Source organism: Mesoplodon bidens, assembly GCF_964165515.1.
Source record: "Mesoplodon bidens genome assembly, chromosome: X".
NCBI classification, from domain to species: Eukaryota; Metazoa; Chordata; class Mammalia; order Artiodactyla; family Ziphiidae; genus Mesoplodon; species Mesoplodon bidens.
The window spans coordinates 74,098,285-74,120,543 of record NC_138163.1 but is presented as its reverse complement, the minus strand read 5'-3'; the positions used below and the strand labels follow the sequence as shown (position 1 = coordinate 74,120,543).

General features: G+C 34.6%; 1 protein-coding gene across 2 annotated transcripts in view; it reads right to left on the bottom strand.

Annotated features, from left to right (window-relative positions):
- BRWD3 (bromodomain and WD repeat domain containing 3) overlaps positions 1–22,259 on the bottom strand; it is a 121,453-nt gene that overhangs the window by 33,417 nt on the left and 65,777 nt on the right. For both annotated transcript variants that reach the window (XM_081223299.1, XM_081223300.1), the window contains exons 17-26: positions 22,016–22,241; positions 20,076–20,243; positions 17,599–17,782; positions 14,178–14,271; positions 12,271–12,420; positions 9,501–9,577; positions 8,740–8,908; positions 7,756–7,869; positions 3,145–3,252; positions 389–513 (exon numbers count right to left, since the gene is read on the bottom strand). In XM_081223299.1, the coding sequence (XP_081079425.1) occupies positions 389–513; positions 3,145–3,252; positions 7,756–7,869; positions 8,740–8,908; positions 9,501–9,577; positions 12,271–12,420; positions 14,178–14,271; positions 17,599–17,782; positions 20,076–20,243; positions 22,016–22,241 (1,415 nt within the window). The remainder of the gene's footprint in view (positions 1–388; positions 514–3,144; positions 3,253–7,755; positions 7,870–8,739; positions 8,909–9,500; positions 9,578–12,270; positions 12,421–14,177; positions 14,272–17,598; positions 17,783–20,075; positions 20,244–22,015; positions 22,242–22,259) is intronic.

Below are 22,259 nucleotides of genomic sequence, written 5' to 3'. Positions count from 1 at the left end.
ATTCCCCAGCCCCCCAAAAATCATATATACACTGGCTCATTCCCTCCTACCTCTTGAGAGCAGATTGTCAGAGCTATCTGAGAGTCTGTCTACTAGACTATAGTCCTAAGTAAGTCCCCAGATAAAAGTGAAACACACAACTCTCACATTGTACGTTTTTCACTTGAGATATAGATAGATAGAAAGATAGATAGGGAGCTATTAAGTGGAGAAACAAAGCAAGAGTTATACAAAGCAAGAATTAAACATTAAACCTTGGTCTTTAAACTCTAAAGCCTGTAGTGCTGTCATGTTTTCCTTCCCATTAAGACTTGTACTCTGCAGAATACATGATAGGGATTAAAATACACACACACACACACACACGCAATCCAAGATAGGTACTCACTTAATGGAAAAAGATTCTCCAGTCATTTTGCCTGAAATGGGGTCCAGAAATGCAAGCTTCAAGCAGCACAGTGTAGGTGGTCCAACCTCATATTTGATTCCTACAATCTTAACAAATTCTTGTTCCTATTCATGTGAATAACAATAAATTATTACTTTCTATATAAATAATTGCCTAACATTTGCATATTATTTCATTATTATTTGAACAATTTAAAAATTATCTGAAACATCGTAAATCAACTGTACTCCAATAAAACTTTAAAAATAAAAATAAATAAATAAATAAAAATTATCCTAATACCCACCAGATACTAGGCACTCCACTAAGCGTTAAAGGTAATAAGACATGGCTCTTGACCCCTTAATAGCAATTTGTAGTTTAGGGCAGGGCTATAAACCAACGATAAACAGCAGAATCCCCTTGGGAACCTTTTTAAAATTCATGTTCCTAAACCCTACTACTATGGAATTGAATTCCTATGAATATCCTATGTCTGGGATAAAGCTCAGTCATATATATTTTGAAAAAACTCCCTAGGTTTTTCTCTGGGGAGTTAAAAATTGCTCTGCTGGTTAAGAATCACTCCTCTTGTCACTACTTCTCCCAAGAACTCCTTGATATTCTGCCAGTGGGAGATCTTTGTGGCCGTCTTCTTGCCTCCTCCAGCCCCACGGAACCCTACAAGTCTCAGTCATGCATGAGTGCATCTCCATCCATGTTGGCCAGGCTGGTGTCCAGATCAGCAATTTCTGCTGGGAGCTCTACTGCCTGGAACATGGCATCCAGCCTGATGACCAGATGCCAAGTGACAAGACCACTGGGGGAGGAGATGACTCCTTCAGCACCTTCTTCAGTGAGACAGAGCATGTGCCCAGGGCAGCGTTTGTAGACCTGGAACCCACAATCACTGATGAAGTTTGCACTGGCATCTACCACCAGCTCTTCCACCCTGAGCAGATCGTCACAGGCAAGGAAGATGCTGCCAATAACTATTCCCAAGGTCACTACACCATGGGCAAGGAGATCATTGACCTTGTCTTGGACCAAACTCGGACACTGGCTGACCAGTGTACAGGCCTTCAGGGTTTCCTGGTTTTCCACAGTTTGGTTGGGGAACTGGTTCTGGGTTAACCTCCCTGCTGATGGAATGTCTCTCTGTCGACTATGGCAAGAAGGCTCACCTGGACCACAAGTTTGACCTGATGTATGTCAAGACTGCCTTTGTTCACTGGTATGTGGGTGAGGGCATGGAGGAAAGAGAGTTTTCTGAGGCCCGTGAGTACATGGCTGCCCTTAAGAAGGAGTATGAGGAGGCTGGAGCAGATAGTGCTGAGGGAGAGGATGAGGGTAAAGATTATTAACCTGTCTGCTGCAATTTTACACTCTTGTCTTGGGACTGTCTTATTTGTGTTCTGTGGAGCTGCCCATTGTGGCCCTATCTTGTCAATAAAAGTGATATTTCTATTTGAAAAAAGAAAAGAATCACTCCTCTAGCAGAAATACAGTTTGTAAGTAGGCAGATGGACATGTTATGTATATGTTTGGGAAAAGGACTTACATTTATAAGTGCCTACAATATTATTTTATAATACCATCCTTATACATCATTATTAGTCACACTTAACAGATGACAAAACTGAGCCTCATGGGTAGAGTGACTTGTTTCAAGTTACACATTAGTATATAGCAGAGCTGGGATTGAAATTCAGGTCTTATTCCAAAGCCCAGGCTCTTATACCACATATATGCTGCCTCCTAAAATATCCTATAACTACAGGGTTAGAATTTAAAGTAGGAAATCATATGGTTTATTTATTCCTTTGATTCTAAAAAAAACACAAAACAAAACAAGAACAAAAACCTCAATTTTCACCTAATTCAGAACAGATGGTAGCATTCCTGTTTCCCAGGAGATGATTATGTAAAGCTCACTTGATAAGAAATTTTAGCACCTTATAACTTTAATACAATTTTTATAAGTGTCAAATCTTTATTTCAATAAATATATACATTCTCTCTTGCATCCTTTTAAGCATCATTACACAACAACCCTTCATTTACCTGGAAAACTATCATAAAATTGCCCTTTAGTCTCTTGTTCTCAGTGTCGAAAAAACAAAATGACAAAAACAAATGTAAACCTAAGTAGAAATGATGGTGTATGTATCTCTATGTCTCTTTGTCTGTATTTACATAAGTATGAATGAGTGAATGAATATGTATTTACAGTGAGAAAATCCTTCTCTAAAAAATAAACATATCTGTTTTATTCAATGACATGTAGCTACATAGGTACTATATCAAAAGAAATAAATAAAGCACCACAAAGTCATGAGTTTCTTAGAATTTATGATATTTACTATATCTTAAATCTTCCATAATCTCAAGGGTGTTTGTGGTCCACATATGCAGTCACAGTTTATAGAGCTTCGAGAACGTACAAAGCTGCTGTGGAAAATATCCAGGCCATGGAACTACTGCTTTGCTCCAATTATATCAATAGAATGGTATACACTACAGGACCTGAAGCTTGAAGGAAATTAGGTCAAATAATCAAGACAACAGGTGGCATACAAATTTCGGGAACCATAAGATGTGACCCATAACACTCAGCGGTACAAGAGTATGGTACATCACTTTATCCTGGCTGCACAATCAACAGTGAGATATCCAGAAACTGAGAATAAGCCTATAGGCTAATAACAATTCCCAAGATACTTCAATTGCATAGCTTATTAATTTGGTGAACTTACCCTGAGATCCATTTTATTCCATGGCTGTTTTTGTAGGTTAACGCTGTATATTTTTGATTTTCTTACAGCCCGTACATAAGCTTCATGTCCTTGCCTAAAATATATAAGCTAAAACAAAAAACATGAGGTATTAAACAGCAGCATCCCATTTAACACCTCTATACGTCCCAAGATATTCCTACAAATGTCCTCTTCTGTTTACAAAGAGTATAAATAATTATAATTTTGAAAAAAATTATACAATAAAGGTACTTATAATCAAATAATGTTCATTCAGTACTCATGCCTATGTAGCCCTGTGCTAAATATTGCATAATAAAAACACACACAGTCCTTCTTCTCCCTAGAACCTGCATAAATTTCTGAAGAAATAGACTAATGACAAATGTACACAAAAGTGGTCATATTTTAAAGTAATATATTTCAATCTGTAATTGACATTCTAAAGCATCAACATTTTAATAGCCTACACATTATATATATATATATATATATATATATATTTCTAACCACAGGCTACTAAATACAGTAATTTCTAGACAGATTAAAATTTTTCTTTTGTAAGAAATAATATCAGAACTAGCATGGTATGGAAGGAAAATGAATCCAAATGCTTGATAAAACTGTTCACCTCTTTAGGACAGCATTCACTACCATATTCTGATTCATTAAAAAAGTTTCTTTCCCACAATAATTTTTTTTCAGCCTCACACCATACTGACAGGTTCAAATCACCTCCCAACCACAAAAATCTTCGCCTCCTTTAAGGCTCAGAATACTGAATCTGATTAAACAATCAGCAAACATTTCCAAAGTGAATGCCAACATTGGATACAGCTTATTGTCCCAAGCCTGTGCCCACCAGGGTAGAACAATGCCAGGGCGAATGGCCTTGCAGTAATGTTCCCTAAATATCCCTGGGTGCACTCTGTACCTGAGAAGTTTAAGATCAGATTGCAAGTAGAATATTTAAGTAATGCCACCCTTCTTGTATACGTAGCTTCTTCCAAAGAGCAGGCCTACTTTGTAGGTGCTTTTCCCACTCTGCTTCCTTTATTTATTATTAATCCAAACACCCCACAATCATTACACAAAGGCAACCATGGGGACAGGGAAGAAGTCAGGAGACCTGACTGCTGTTGGTTCCACCCTTACAGGCCATGTGGCTCTGGCCTTCCACATGCTCACCTGTCAAATGAAGAGGACACTCTGCTGGCAGGGGTGTTTGAAAGATTAAAAACAATAACAAAGGACAGAGAGACTAGCATGCCTCAGGTATATCCTAAGTGCCCTACAAATATCCTTTACTTTAATCCTTCCCAGAGCCCTATAAGGTAGATACCTTTATCCCCACTGTACAGTTGAGTAAACTAGGGCACAGAGAAGTAATTTGTCAAAATCTTATTAGGTTTCATGCAATCCAATGTCCATTGCAGCACTATTTACAATAGCCAGAAGCAACATGGAAGCAACCTAAATGTTCAACAGAGGAATGGATAAAGAAGATGTGGTACATATATATAATGGAATATTACTCAGCAGTAAAAAAGAACAAAGTAATGCCATTTGCAGCAACATGGATGGACCTAGATTTGTCATACTAAATGAAGTAAGTCAGAAAGAGAAAGACAAATATCATTATGATACCACTTATATGTGGAATCTAAAAAAAAAAGGGGGTACAAATGAACTTATTTACAAAATAGAAGTAGAGTCACAGATGTAGAAAACAAACTTATGGTTATCAGGGAATAAGGGGGGAAGGAATAAATTAGGAGATAGGGATTGACATATACACACTACTATATATAAAATAGATAACTAATAAGAACCTGCTGTATAGCACAGGGAACTCTACTCAGTACTCTGTAATGGTGTATATCGGAAAAGAATCAAAAAAGAAAAAAAGAGTGGATATATGTACATGTATAACTGACTCACTTTGCTGTACACCTGAAACTAACACAACATTGTAAATCAACTATACTCCAATAAAAATGTTTAAAAAAAGAAAAAAAAACCTTATGTTTCCTATAATACTTTTAAAGGGGTGGTAGAGATAAATAGAAGAAAGTAACGTAAAAAATACCATACTATGGAGATTTTAAAAATACACTGACATATTCTACCAATCAACACTAAGTCAGAATTTCTAATAGTTAAAAATACAAGTAAGGGCCTCCCTGGTGGCGCAGTGGTTGAGAGTCCGCCTGCGGATGCAGGGGATACGGGTTCGTGCCCCGGTCTGGGAGGATCCCATATGCAGCGGAGCGGCTGGGCCCGTGAGCCATGGCCGCTGGGCCTGCGCGTCCGGAGCCTGTGCTCCGCAACGGGAGAGGCCACAACAGTGAGAGGCCCGCATACCGCAAAAAGAAAAAAAAAAAAAAAAAAAAAAATACAAGTAAAATGTTTTTAAAGGTTTAAATATTAGTATATAAACACAACTGTAATGGTAAAAAAAAGTCATTACCATGCTTACCAATAACATGATAAGCATGTTATTCAGATATCCTTTATTATATATTTATTCTAGTACTCAACAAATATTGATCAAATATGTATGTACAAGGCCCTGGGTGCTATGGTAAGACATCAAAATAAAATCCTTTCCCTCAAGGATATGGACAGACATGTAGATATATGAGTATGATACAAGGCAGAATGTAGTATGTATCATAAGAGAGAAATAATTTAGATGGGAAAGCACAGGAAGAAGGAGTGGCAAGCAAATGGTAAGTAGGGATAACATCCAAAAGAAGTTGGCATTTAAGTTAAACCTTGAAAAATGAGCATTTTTGAGAGGCAATGACCTGTGGGTAGGGATATTCCAGGCAAAATAATGAAGGCTTAACACTTAAAAGTAAAAAGTAATGCTGTCATTAACAGATTGATTATATAAAAGTATGTTTCTGCCTTTATGGGTTCTTTAAAAACATTATTTAATTCACGTATTTCACTGTCTGATTCACTTATACACCTTTTCCATTACCTGAACAACTGTCTTTACCTAATACACATTAGTCTTGAAGCATATAATCATGCACTAAGTTTAACAAAATAAAGGGAAAGGTAAATATGGTCCTATAAAATAGAGAGGAGTCTCAGATCATAGAGTATACAGATACTTATTCTGTTCTAAGATTTTTTTTAATATTTATTTGCTTATTTATTTATTTATTTATTTGTTTGTTTGTTTGTTTTTGGCTGTGTTGGGTCTTAGTTGCAGCACATGGGATCTTTTGCTGTGGCATGTGGGCGTCTCTCTAGTTGCAGTGCATGGGCTCTCTAGTTGTGGTGCACAGGCTCCAGAGCACATGAGCTCTGTAGTTGCGGGACACAGGCTCTCTAGTTGTGGCATGCGGTCTCAGTAGCTGTGGCAAGCAGGCTTAGTTGCCCCTTAGCATGCAGGATCTTAGTTCCCTGACCGGGGATTGAACCTTCACTCCTTGCATTGGAAGGCAGATTCTTAACCACTGGACCGCCAGGAAGTCCCCCTGTTCTAAGATTAATTCAAAATTATTTCTCTTAAGCCTCCATAAAAAAAGGCAATAAATACAAGAAATAGTGATTTTTGGATATACCCCTAAGAAAGCTCTTCTAAGTTTTTTTTCATACAGCATTCATCCAGAGCACGTTTTACTAAAATAACCACACAAACGAGCATTGCTCAAAAGTCCGACAGTTACAAGAAGACACACAGGAAAGGAACCATTTTAATAATATCAAAAGATATTATAATAAGCAATAGTTTAATTGTAAGGCTACTTGGTAGCTACCTCTGGTACAAAATATCTATAGAAGACAATTATAGAAATGTTTGGTAAAATTTTTATTGGTTCCAAGACTTTTAGAACCATTTCCAAGGTTTTGTTCCTTCTTTATTACGGTGATAATATTACATTCCTACTATGGGTCTTAAGTTGACAACTGTGGGTAAGCATTTAATCATTCAAAAATGAATGATTAGTCAATATGTCAGAGACTATACAAGCCAACTAGGGCTCAAAATATAACAATGCTACCATGATTTTCATAAGAAAATCAAATAAAAATTTTTCACTGTATAGAATTTAAATCAGTGTTTGACTGACCAATCATAAATATGGCTGTTACTCAATCATAGGTTCAGTAGGAAGGCCTTGTTTGTGAAATGACTTTCCTGTAAGCATTGAAAGGGGTGATGATCATCCTCTAGAATATTTTCTATCAGGTTGAGCATGGGCTTCTTTTAAAAAAACAAAAACAAAAAAACAAAGCAAAAACAACAGTATTAGGACTTGATTAGGATTCAAAATACCACTCAATTCTACTATGTGGCAATTAAGATAAAAATAAAGACAATTATTTTCATGGCTTCACAAGCCAATCAATTTATCTCAATGTTCATTGAGCATCTACTATACTAAAGACTCTGTGTCAGGCCCTACAAAGGACACAAAAATTAGTAAGATTCAGTCACTGTCCACAATAAATATATAATTGAGCAGCACAGTTAAGATGGTGAACATATAACTATAATAGAATTGAGAATATGGATGGCCTAAGACTGATATTAAAGTGAGTACTCTTGAGGTTCCAAGAGAAAAACGTTATTTAACAGAAAACAATTACCTCGTCTCCCATCTGTGGGACAAACGGGGAACGTCGTGGTATGGTATCCAAGATCCACTGAGGGGCAAACCATTCTTCATTGGGCTCACCTGCCATAGAAACCAGTCCTCCTTTCTAAAATATAGTTCACAAACATATAAACTGTAAATATATGGACAGTTGTAGAAAAAATAGCAGGTAGAAAATGTTAAAAACATCAGGTTATAATAAAACACAAAATATACAAATTTTAAACATTTTCTTTTACCAATTAATTATGCATAACATTTGTACCAATAAAACAAACAAGTGAGTAATATGTTGTTCAATTTTGGCTGACAGATAATATGACACTATATACTATCTAAAAACCACAAATTTTACTCTTCATGTCCTTAGTATATCAAAGGAATTCAAATACAAGTAACACAATAACTTTTTGCCAATTAAATGATGACCATCAAAAAGATAATTCTGTCTACTAAAGCAAGAGGTTACAGAATGAATACAGAATCCATTTTTAAATTAATATTCAAGGAACTCTGTGGATTAAGTTTTTACATCATTCAAATGAAATTATAGTGGGAAAAAAACATCATTGGGATGAAATGAAAACATAAAGAAATAGAAGAAGCCCTACATGATTTATCATATCCTTCCATTTTACAAGTCAAAAATATATAGAAATTTATGACTGGTGACATGACAAGAATAATCCTTTTATACTACAGTGGCTTATTTAAAAAACTCTACTACATTTTAACAAACAACTGTCAAAATGTATTTATTTAATGTTAAAATAATAATGAAAATATTCTAGCCTCTACTTTTGACAACAGAAAAAATTTAAAAAATCTTTACATCTTTTATACAATTTTACTTAGATTCTCAGATGGAATATTATTTTTAGATAAAAGTGAAGTGTTACTGTTAAATATTCAAATATCAAAGGAAAAAGCCAAAACCAAAAAAAAAAAATGAAAAACAACCTGTAAACTTACAAACCTTCTTTCTAGTCTGTTTAGGTTTCTTTTGCCGTTCTTCAAGTGACTTCAAATTCTCCTCCTCAGAGCTGCTGCATATTTTCCGTGTTGCCTGTCTCGTTTGCCTTTTTGGAGGTTGCAAATTTATTCCAGCATCTGCTGTCCAATCAGAATATTCACTTGATGAATCACTGTAAATAATACATAAGTTCAGAAAAGGAATAGTTTTGCCTCATGATTGAAAGATGATCATTTTGTAATCAAACAGCATTATAAATGACATGGTTTGATTTTGTTCTAACCAAAGATTAAAAAAAATATCAAATATAGAATTTTGATCATTACCTAAGTGATTTTAGTGAAATGCTTCTTGGATAAAGTATAATGCTTAGTTTCCCATAACAGGATTTAAAATTCAAAATTCCTGTCCAAATGACAAAAGCTTCTTTAAATAAAGATGTTCCTTATCCCTGGAAATGGTTAAATATAGTTGTTTTAAACCTGAAATAAATACACATAGCCTGCCAAGGTGTAGAATCTTGGATTTACAAAGAATCTTATTTTACAGATGGAACTATTTTAGGGAATTAAAGCCCATGATGACATGCGCAAAAAGATATTGGTAGAGCTAGGATAAAACAACAGGTCTCTGGGCTTCCAACCCAATACTCTTTCTACTATAACATACTATTTTAACTCTGCCTTTACCAAATTCCTACAAGAACATAATTTCACATTAAAACTGTCAAATGATATTGACCAAATCAAAACCATTAAAACTACCTGGAGGAACTTTCACTTTGCCATTCAATAACAGGATCCTCTATAGAAGCATCACTTGTGCCAACTGTTTCATCTTCCTGCAATAAAGAGCCAGCAATTGAGATATATGGTTATTATTAACTAGCATATTATTAATTAGCATATATTACCTGTCTTATAACACTTTTTGTATTCCCCCCTCCAAAGAAAAGTTCTAGTTAAAATGTATGTAATCATTCTTCTATATATACTTGTAACTCATAACTAAGCCTACCAAGTATTTAAAGATTTCTAGCATCTACTATCTTACTGATATGAGACACCTTTTCTTATTTCAAAGATGCAATAGACTCCTTAAGAAACACAAATATAACCCTCTTAAATTTTGTTAAAACCACTGTTTTCTTTTTTTAATTGAAGTATAGTTGATTTACAATGCTGTGTTAGCTTCAGATATACAGCACAGTGATTCGGTTTTTGTTTTTCATTGGGGTACAGTTGCTTTACAATGTTGTGTTAGTTTCTGCTGTACAACAAAGTGAATCAACTATATGTATATGTATATCCCCTCCCTCTTGATTCAGTTTTATATGTATATATATATACATGAAAAAAATATGAATTTATATGAATATATATATATTCTTTTTCAGATTCTTTTCCCTTATAGAAAGTCATTATTTTAAAAAATACCTACACAAAAGAAAGATAAAAATACCTATATGCCTCTACCAAGTTAATATAATTACTCTCCATAAAAAAGTTAATCATCTTTTTATTATGTAAGATCTCAAACGTACCAAAGTAGAGGAAATAGATAACATCCTTGTGTACACAATCTCCAGTTTAGACAATAACTCACTGCCTATCTTGTATATATACCCTTACCAATTGCCTCATACCTCAGGGATTATTGTGAAAAAAAAGCATTCCCACTATAAATATTTATTAAGATTAGGATTCTTTTTAAAAACATAACTACAACACAATTATTACATTAAAAAGATAACATTTTTTTTCTTTTTTAATAACAGCCTTATTGAGATAGAACTCACATACCATAAACTTCACCCCTTCAGAGTATACAGTTCAATGGTTTTTAGTATATTTAGAGCTGTTCAACCATCACCACTAATTTTAGAACACTTTCATCACCCCAAAAATAATCCTTAAACCCATTAGCAAGGACCCCTCACTACCCACTACCTCAAGCCCCTGGCAGACACCAATCTACTTTTGGTCTTGGTACTCTTGTCAAAGTACCACATCCTTTGAACAACAAAATCTGTACCAAGTAATCTTCGTTTTTCTTCTCTCTTCTTCTTTTTCATGTATTTTTAGTTTTCTTAACCATCTTAAATTGCTATGTTGCCCTGAATTTCTCCTTGCCTATCTGTCTTAGTGACACTCATGCAACAGGACTCTTTAATCCATCTACATTCATTGTCTTTTTGTTTTAATTCTTTTAAGTCCATGGCTCAGAGGCAATAGTTGTTTTTTTTTAATTGTTATTGGAGTATAGTTGTTTTACAATGTTGTGCTAGCCTCTACTGTACAGCAAAGTGAACCAGCCACACACACACACACATCCCCTCCCCTCTGGATTTCCTTCCCATCCAGGTCACCACAGGGCACTGAGTAGAGTTCCCCATGCTATACAGTAGGTCCTCATTAGCCATCTATTCCATACATATCAATAGTGTTTATATGTCAATCCCAATCTCCCAATTCATCCCACCCCCCCTTCCTCCTTGTTATCCATACATTTGTTCACTACGTCTGTCTCTATTTCTGCTTTGTAAATAAGATTGTCTAAACCGATTTTTTCAGATTCCACATATGTGTTAATATACAATATTTGTTTTTCTCTTTCTGACTTACTTCACTCTGTATGATAGTCTTGAATACGTGATCATTCTTTTCAGATCAACATTTTCATGGGTGGGGGGAGATAAGGAGGGATATCATTGATAAGAGTTAAAGAATTGTGAATGGTGGGAGAAGAATGAGGGTACCATACATTATCAATGTATAATTAAACACTCATTCACTTAAATATTATAGTTATTAAGAGAACAAAAGGAAAGGACTGGAGAAGAGAGGAATATGAGGAAAAGAACTGCTATAGTCTTTATTTCATTACCATGAAAAAGGTAGGTCTGAAAAAAATCATCACTCAGTAATCTCCATGACTGGTAAAGTCAACAATAACAGAAAACATGTATATTATGATTACACAGTCAACAAGTTCTGGAACTGTATAACTAGTTATCTCAGTTAATATTCCACTTCTTTCCATTTCTAGGCAGATTTGCTCTCACTCTCTTTTCTTACTGTCCCAAAGCCAAACTTTTCCTGGCATGTTTGATACCCTAAACCAAGATAATATCTTAGGTACACATAAGAGAAGATATCTAAAGGAATTCAATATAATGCTCAAATTTGCCTATTAAATGTCTTATTAATAAATAATACTCATAAGAAAGTCATTAAAATAATTTTCTATTAAATTGACCCTTAAAAATAAACCCAAAGTTTATCAAATTGCTATTTCTTTCATGATATGTCGATTTTCAGCCTTTCATAGAAAAAAAAAGTTTGAAAAGGAATCTAGGTATCAGATATGCCTTAACTTCTTTGTGATTTTACAAGGTCTCGGATATTGACCTCATTGATAGTCTCATGTTATTAAAACTAGTTGAAAAATTTTAAAAAAATAAGTAAACCCAAAGTGATGACACTAACTGGGAAACAAAAAATTACATTGAGTAAATAATAGCAGATATCTAACCTCTGAGGAGCTATCTGAGTCTTCCTGTACACCTGAATTTTGACATGATGCTTGTGAATTATGCTCTATGTTGGATCGTGTTTGGTAAGTATGCTGACGTTTGCGTTGTGTCCTTCGTAAAGACCGCCCACAGCTAGGTGGATAATCATTCTATAAAACAGAAGGAAAAGAAATTTAAAAAAATGAAAGTCTCAGTGAATATACACAAAAGAACATATATAAAGCGAACCAGTTGGGCTTGATTTGGAGTGAGGGTGGAGGTGAGAGATAGTTATAAATTCCCAAAAAGAAAACCCAAAATTATACTATGTTTTTACATTAAAAATATACTTCATTTTATATATTTAACCCACTTCCATTAATACTGATAACTTTCCATATTTTGAAAACTTTGTGATCAAATTAAAGACAGTGCTGAAATTCTAAGTTGCAAGAATCTGCCCACTCAGAATTTACATATACCATATTATCTACAATTTATTACAGGATGAAGCAAGATATATATATCATATGTATGTGTATATATAATTATTAATATAACATGTATTTCTTTAGTTCTATAAAAAACTACATTTAGTATATGAGTCAAAATAAAAATTTAATTTTTAATAACAAAAATGTAAAGTAAAAACTGTTTTATTCTACCCTTTACAAGTATAAAATATTATTACTGATACACCATATGTCAAAACCCTAATATGTCATCAGGAGTAAACAAGCTTAAAGGTCTTCTAAATCAGTATCAAGGGTCAGTTTCTTATCTTACATGTAAACGTTTCTCATTTTCAATATAAATAAAAATGTTTACAGATCCAACTACCCTGTTTATTAATCTCAGACAAGTCTGATGTTTGACAAATCAGCTTAGCAGGAAAAAAGAATATAAATCATGGATGTGAGTCATTCAAAATCTCTAAGAAAATAATCTTATCAGAGAACATCATATAAGCTAATAAAATCTGAATACAAATTAAGAAAGTGGGTATCAAAATGATCTAAGAATAGAGATATTCATATAATAATTACCTGAAATTGTATTTATCAATACTGAAAAGACACTTAAAATTCAGTACCCATTGCTTATATTTCCTTAATAAGATTAAAATCAACCTAGACTTTCCAATTTACCATACTCTTCAGGAGTTATAGTTATTAGTTCTGGGAACAAAACTATATTCTTATGCCACTAGTTTGTTCAACCTCAGAGTACTAGTAAGGGGCTTAACATGCACCTAATGAAGTACAGGAATCTTATTCCCTGATTAGCAGTTTCTACTGGGAATATGAATCTTCCTAATGTATATAGAACAGATTTTGCTCCTAATTAGGTAGGCCAGGAGTAAGCCTAGGGCAGGGGTCAGCAAAATTTTTCTGTAAAGGGCCAGAATACAAATATTTTGGCTTTGCAGGTCATATGATCTCTGTGGCAACTACTCAATTCCATATAGCATGAAAGAAATCATAGACAATATATAAATGAATAGGTATGGTTGTGCTCCAATAAAACTTTATTAATAGGAATAGGCAGTAGACCAGATTTAGTCCATGGGCAGTTTGCCAACCTCTGGCCTAGGGTATCTGAACATTTGTTTTACATTGTGATTAGTGATCCAGCATTAATTTTAAAGTTCTACTTTAACCATATGAAAATGGTATTTTAATACAAATATCCTATACATACAATGACCACATATCCTAGATTTGGGGGGATAGTTCTAACTTTGTGTAATTTTACCCTTATTAATAATAACCATATATCTCCATTTGGGGTTTTAAAAAAATAGTTTCCCTATATACAGACACCTATTGAAATAATCCCTTAATACATAACTGCCACCTTTCAAAAACCTAGTATCTGCAAATATTTACAAATAGTGTATTGCAAAGTACTGTAAGCCTAAACTTACCCTTTGGGTAGCATAAGATGGCTTTTTCTTCTTTTCGACTGTATAAAGACTTATTTCTATGTCACCTTTAGCAGTTCGACATTCTTCCTGAACCCTAATAACAAATCAAAGGTCAAAGTAACAGAAAATCATCAAAAAGCAAACCAATGGTTTATTTATTATTAGAGAAATGCAAATCAAAACTACAATGAGGTATCACCTCACACCAGTTAGAAAGGGCATCGTCAGAAAATCTACAAACAACAAATGATGGAGAGGGAGTGGAGAAAAGGGAACCCTCTTGCACTGTTGGTGGGAACGTAAATTGATACAGCCACTATGGAGAACACTATGGAGGTTCCTTAATAAACTAAAAATAGAATTACCATATGATCCAGCAATCCCACTACTGGGCATATACCCAGAGAAAACCATAATTCAAAAAGACACGTGCACTCCAATGTTCATTGCAGCACTATTTACAAGAGCCAGGTCATGGAAGCAACCTAAATGCCCATCGACAGACGAATGGATAAAGAAGATGTGGTACATATATACAATGGAATATTACTCAGCCATAAAAAGGAATGAAGTTGGGTCATTTATTGAGACATGGATGGATCTAGAGTCTGTCATACAGAGTGAAATAAGTCAGAAAGAGAAAAACAATTATCGTGTATTAACGCATATATGTGGAACCTAGAAAATGGTACAGATGAACTGCTTTGCAGGGCAGAAATTGAGACACAGATGTAGAGGACAAACATATGGACACCAAGGGGGTAAAGTGGCAGGGGGTAGGGGTGGGGGTGTGATGAATTGGGAGATTGGGATTGACATGTATACACTGATGTGTATAAAACTGATGACAAGAACTTCCTTTATAAAAAAATAAATAAAATAAAATTCAAAAATTCAAAAAAAACCTAGATAACAAAAACACTTTTAAATATAAAATGGGACATTTTAACCATTTTAGGTATGTAACTCAGTGGTATTAATGACATTTACAATGTTGTGTAACCATCATCACTATTTCCAAAACTTTTGCATCACTCCAAACATAAACTTTATAACCATTAAGCAAAAACTCTTTATTTCTCCTTTCACCAGCCCCTGCTAACATCTAATCTACTTTATATCTGTATGAATTTGCCTACTCTAGATATTTCATGTAAGTGGAATTATACACTATTTGTCCTTCTGTGTCTGGCTGATTTCACTAAGCATTATGTTTTCCATGTTTATCCATGTTATAGCAAGTATCAGAAGTTTTTATGGCTGAATTATATTCCAGTGTATGTATATATCACACTTTATTTATCCATTCATCTGTTGGCAGAAACTTGAATTGTTTCTACAATTCAGCTATTATGAAATAATGCTACAATGAACATTGGCATACAAGTATCTGAGTCCTTGCTTTCAATTCTACTTCTAACGTTTTGAACAGAGAATTATTTCATATTGTTCTACTGCCAGGGGTAGCATTCAGTTCATATATTAGCTATGTCTCCCTTTTCTTATTACTGCTAAAGAAAGAAAAGGTAAATTAATTTTGCTACTTTGTTGGCTCAGCTGGTAAAAAGGTGTTGCTAGGAAGATATCATGATTTGAATGGATTTTCTATGTTCTCTGTCAATGTCCTTTCTGTTTTCCAAATCTATTTCTAGTTGCTGTGCATCATCTGGAGTCAATATTACAGTAAATGTTAAGGTTTACAAATAAGGATAGGGATTCTAAGTTTGAAATTCATCTTAATGAAATCGTTTCATCAAAAGAAGTCTACTTAAATGATATTTCTAAATATACACTAAGCACTGGGTCTACTACATACCTATACTGCACTCCCAAACTGCTCCAATTCTGAGTTTCCTCAGAACCACTGTTGAATATTGGGTCCATGTATCACTGACATTATTTAATCACATATGGCCTCATGTTCTTACTTAATAGTATTTTTTTCATGTCTTCTAACCTAGACTATAAATTCAAAGAAGACAGAGATTATGTTTTTTTCATTTTTCAGTATTCCCCAAAACATTTATCACAAAGCTAAGTAAATTTAAGATAATCTTTAAATAGTTGTTATGGAATGAACTAAAGAAATAATGTGGAAAAACTAATGCATGCCTCAGCTAAATTAAAGAAAAATACCTTAGTTATTAGCCTAATATAGTACATTTTCTAACATCTTTATTGTAGTATAATTGCTTTACAGTAGCGTGTTGGTTTCTGCTTTACAACAAAGTGAATCAGCTATATGTATACATATATCCCCATATCTCCTCCCTTTTGTGCCTCCCTCCCACCCTCCCTATCCCACCCCTGTTGGTGGTCACAAAGCACCGAGCTGATCTCCCTGTTCTATGTGGCTGCTTCCCACTAGCTATCTATTTTACATTTGGTAGTGTATATATGTCCATGCCACTCTCTCACTTCATCCCAGCTTACCCTTCTCCCTCCCCATGTCAAGTACATACTCTACATCTATGTCTTTATTCCTGTCTTGCCCCTAGGTTCTTCAGAACCATTTTATTTTAATTTTTTTAGATTCCATATATATGTGTTAACATATGGTATTTGTTTTTCTCTTTCTGACTTACTTCACTCTGTATGACAGACTCTAGGTCCATTCACCTCACTACAAATAACTCAATTTTGTTTCTTTTTATGGCTGAGTAATATTCCATTGTATATATGTGCCACATCTTCTTCATCCATTCATCTGTTGATGGACCCTTAGGTTGCTTCCATGTCCTGGCTACTGTAAATAGAGCTGCAATGAACATTGTGGTACATGACTCTTTTTGAATTATGGTTTTCTCAGGGTATATGCCCAGTAGTGGGATTGCTGAGTTGTATGGTAGTTATATTTTTAGTTTTTTAAGGAACCTCCATACTGTTCTCAATAGTGGCTGTATCAATTTACATTCCTACCAACAGTGCAAGAGGGTTCCTTTTTCTCCACACTCTCTCCAGCATTTATTGTTTGTAGATTTTTTGATGATGGCCATTCTGACTGGTGTGAGATGATACCTCACTGTAGTTTTGATTTGCATTTCTCTAATGATTAGTGATGTTGAGCATTCTTTCATGTGTTTGTTGGCAATCCATATATCTTCTTTGGGCAAATGTCAATTTAGGTCTTCTGTCCATTTTTGGATTGGGTTGTTTGTTTTTTTGATATTGAGCTACATGAGCTGCTTGTAATTTTTGGAGATTAATCCTTTGTCAGTTCCGTCGTTTGCAAATATTTTCTCCCATTCTGAGGGTTGTCTTTTCATCTTGTTTATGGTTTCCTTTGCTGTGCAAAAGTTTTTAAGTTTCATTAGGTTCCATTTGTTTATTTTTGTTTTTATTTCCATTTCTCTAGGAGGTGGGTCAAAAAGAGTACATTTTAATTTACTTACTCAGAAAGAATGTTACCATATTGACTCACCTACTAACCCCATTATTTAGTTCATTGACCACCACTCTTCTGCTCCATGCCATGAGATCTCTTTCAGTGGCCATCTGGCTTCTAGGAGCATTGTTATGCATTTGTCGGACACCTTCAATTTGACCACTACGTCGGAGTCCAATGTTTGGGGAAGAAGATATGTCCATATTTGGATTTCTCAAAGCTAAAACAAAAACAAAGGAAGGCACCACTCTCTCAGCAAAGGCACCAAACTCTTCCAGATCAGAACTCTAAATAAAATGGGAGATTCAAAGACAGTACTGCAGGACAATATTGCTATCCCTTTTTTATACGTTTTCTGTACCCCCTTTATGGTTTCTACAATCTTATAGATAAAGCAGGCACTCAATAAATGTTTACTGTCTCTATAGCTCTTTTAATTTTTTTCAGAGGACTTTCACATCTGTCATCTACTAAATGCTCAGTAAATACAAAAGGTGTATTTAACATATTTGGTAGATTCATAAATGTTATTAGTACTAGTTCAGAAAGCAGCTTTTTAATCTAAATTCTACCTTTATTTAACCCATTAAAAGATTTTTGAATAGAACTCCAATAAAGCTTTCTAAAATAGTACGAAAAAATATTTAAAAAATTAACCTATCAAAATTTCATTTTCAAAATTGACAAGGAATGAAAGAAAGAGGAAATGAGCAATAGAAAATTTACTTTTGTTTTTAATCCACCAGTAAGGACCCTGCTTATTTTTGTTGTAATTGCAAATAAAACAAAAATGGAAAATGAAACATTAAACTGTTAAAATAAGCACCAGAAAAACAAACAAACAAACAAATGAACATTGCAAAGAGAAGTCAGTGGGGTCCCTTTGACTAACAGCATTTCAAACCTAATCACAGAAACCTAGCTTTGAAATTACTGACCTCTAAATCAGGGTTCTAAGAAATTTTTATGTCTTAGGAACAAATGGCCTGGATATATAGGATTATCAGCCCACTTCTTATCTTGTTCCAGGTTAAGGAAAGCTTATCTGAGCTAGGTGCTCCAAGTGAAATGAACAAAGAATGTTTTTATTTTAATTTTATGGGATACTAAAGAAATCAGGAAATGAGTAAAAGACCCTGTGAATCACCTCAAATCTAAATCACCTTATTCATTTCTGTGGACTCCAAAACGTCACAATACCCAAATAAATGTCCTCAATTATGTAAATATAAAAAGAAACACATTGGCCAAAATCCCACGAGGACTGAATTGTAAACAGAACTAATAGTTCTTGATAAAAGTAAAACTGACATAGGCTAAGATTATATAAAATTCAGATGTATAGACACATTTCATGTAAAGTGAAGGAAGACATACAATAGATTGGAATAATAGTGGTAATTAGAATCAAACTTGTCAAAGTCAATTAAGAAGTTGTATCTGGGGCTTCCCTGGTGGTGCAGTGGTTGAGAGTCTGCCTGCTGATGCAGGGAACGCGGGTTCGTGCCCCGGTCCGGGAAGATCCCACGTGCCGCGGAGCGGCTGGGCCTGTGAGCCATGGCTGCTGAACCTGCGTGTCCGGAGCCTGTGCTCCGCAGCAGGAGAGGCCACAACAGTGAGAGGCCTGCATACCGCAAAAAAGAAAAAAAAACAAAAAAAGAGAAGTTGTATCTGTATTCCCTAAGAAGAGGGCTTCTTGTCTTCCAGTGTAGTTTTGTAAACTCGAGAGACAGATGATATGTTGCGTCCTTTTCAACAAAGGAGGGCAATTTTTTTTTGTATTAATTTTTAAAGTGCCTTTAATTTTGAAAACTTTTAGGTCGGTTACCTTAGAAGGGGCTGGACTTATTGTAGCACCTTGCTTATTAGAACAAAAGTAAAGACTGCAAATACATAACTGAGTTAACAGAAAACAGTATATTAAAATACACTGTCTGTGGGCTTCCCTGGTTGTGCAGTGGTTAGGAATCCACCTGCCAATGCAGGGGATGCGTGTTTGAGCCCTAATCCAGGAGGATCCCACATGCCGTGGAGCAACTGAGCCCACAACTGCTGAGCCTGCACTCTAGAGCCTGTGAACCACAGCTGCTGAGGTCGCATGCCACAACTACTGAGGCCCACACGCCTAGACCACGTGCTCCAGAACATGAGAAGCCACGGTAATGAGAAGCCTGCACACTGCAACGAAGAGTAGCCCTAGCTCACTGCAACTAGAGAAAACCCACACGCAGCAACGAAGACCCAACACAGCCAAAAATAAATAAATGAAATAAATTTATAAAAACGAAATAAAATCAAATACAGCACCTGTATTCCTTAGGAGATGCTAAATCACTTTAGCCCCAAATGATAATGAGAGTATGGCACTTTAGTGTATCATATCACAACTGTAAATTAACAAAAATATTGCTTTTATTTAAAAACCTAAAATGTTCCTCACATGTAATTACTTGGTACCAGTAAAATAATTAAAGTACATTCATCATACCTTTTACAAATATATACATACTTACCACCATTAGCAGAATATGATCTATTAATTGGAAAATGTGGAACATCTCCTTCATTAATTAGCCTCAGATCTTGTTCTCTTTGTAACTCCCTGATTATTCCATCAAGAATGCTCTCATCTTGGTCATTGGTTTGTTGCCCAATTACCTGTTCTACTACTTCACCATCACCTTAATTAGACCAAAGATATAAAGCCACAAAATTATTTACATTTCAGTGTGCCATAAATATAGTAAACTCAAGCTTAATCTATAAGTTTCTAGACAAATAGTTTTAAAGGGATTAAAGTGAAAATAAAACGTATAGCAAATAAAATATTTTTAAATAACTTTTAAATATGTCAGCTTGTGTGTTTCACTTAACCAATGTCCCCAAACTAGACAGTATTATGAGAGCCTTCTCACCTTAAAGAAAAAATATTAAATTATTAACTTAAAAATGAATTTTCTCTATAGAATATTCCATGCTAAAATTTGGGAGTAGAGATTTGAGTAAGGTTTTAATAAGTTCAACTGAAAATACCAAAAATGCTTTGCATCTTTCGTGAGAATTTCCTTTCTGAAAGAAATCAATTATGGTCTTTCAAATATTGTCTCTTTTGAGAATACCTCAGTATATTGATGAGTATAGACATTATTTCTTATAATGAAATTCAATGATTACGTCTGAATAAAAACTTATTTATTTCTATGATCTTTTTCTTTCTTAAATACATCTTAAACCTATTTTTCATCTTGTCCTCTAGTCAGATTAAATGGCATCTAGTAGAGTAGCCAAGTGATCAGGTCTTATTGGAAGTAAAATATGAATTACAGATTTTTTATTCATATGCTTTCAGTTTTATCTCCTATTAATATTCATGCCTTTCCCCCTTATTTAATAAATATGACATCAAAGAAGTAACTATTGGCACGTGTGTAACACCATTTCATTGCTCTACAAATCTTTATGAGAGAGAACATAAAAAAGGATATGCAACATTTCATTCTAGAAAGGTCAAGTCTTAATTCCCTAGTAAGGATATAAAATTCCATTTGCAGGAGTTCCCTGCAAATGGTTAGGATTCATTGCTTTCATTGTGGAGGCCTGGGTTCAATCCCTGGTCAGGGAAACATCCTGCATGCCACATGGCACAGCCAAAATACAAAAAAAAAAAAAAAAAAAAAGAAAAAAAATCCATTTGAAAATAAATAACTTATTACCTCATACTTAGAAGAAAACCTACAAGTAACAAACTAAGGTATGAAGGCATTCTGGTGTGGAGGGTGGTGTGGAGGCAGTATACCTAAGGGAAATATGCCAACCAGAAGAGTTGCTTTAATAGAGAATAGCTTATTTCAATGTCTTTTTCTGCTACATTCCCATAATGCATCACACTCATCACTGCTTCAATATCCTCCAAGGTTGAGTGTTATTTAAACACTCAGCATCCCCCACCCCAAAACTCAATAATTCTTTACATTTCAAACATGAGGATGGGTAAACAGCCACTGCCCAGTTTGTAGTTCTTGAAATTTCCTCTTCTTCAGTCCATTAACTATGTACTCTCAAATTAAAATACTAATACTATGAGCAGTGGAATTTCACCAATTATAAAAGCTTGACATATTAAAGTTAGTACATTTAATCATCACTAGATTTCAATACTATAAACAACAGGATCATACATATGTTCAGGGTTCTAAGAAAGCAGGTCAACACATTCTCTGTTTGAGTGTACTCTTCTTTGTCCTAGTCCATTTATCTGTGTCCAGGTGAGATAAACAGTGTAAAAGTACTCTGGTAAGATAAAAAGTTCTATGCAACTGAAAATTAATAAAGTATTAGGTAAAATATAGTATAACCTTCTACAGAGTTTAGCATGGGGATATATTATAGAGAGAACAGAAGCAAGTATAACATTTTGCAAAATGTTTTAAATTTAATTTTGTAGAGAACATACCATTAGCCACATATCCCAGCTGTGGTATAAGCTGTTCATCTTTACAATTTTCCCGTCCTGGTACTAGCCTTTGGAATTTTGTGGGATGTGGATTTCCATCAACATCCACCAAGAATGGGGGAGGCATGAGATGAGGAGCTTGTTGGGTTTGTTCATCCAATACATAGTTGTTGGCATCACGGATAAGAGGTCGATAATCCGTATGGAAGAACATCTGATCTGGAATCTTTATGACAGATTTTTA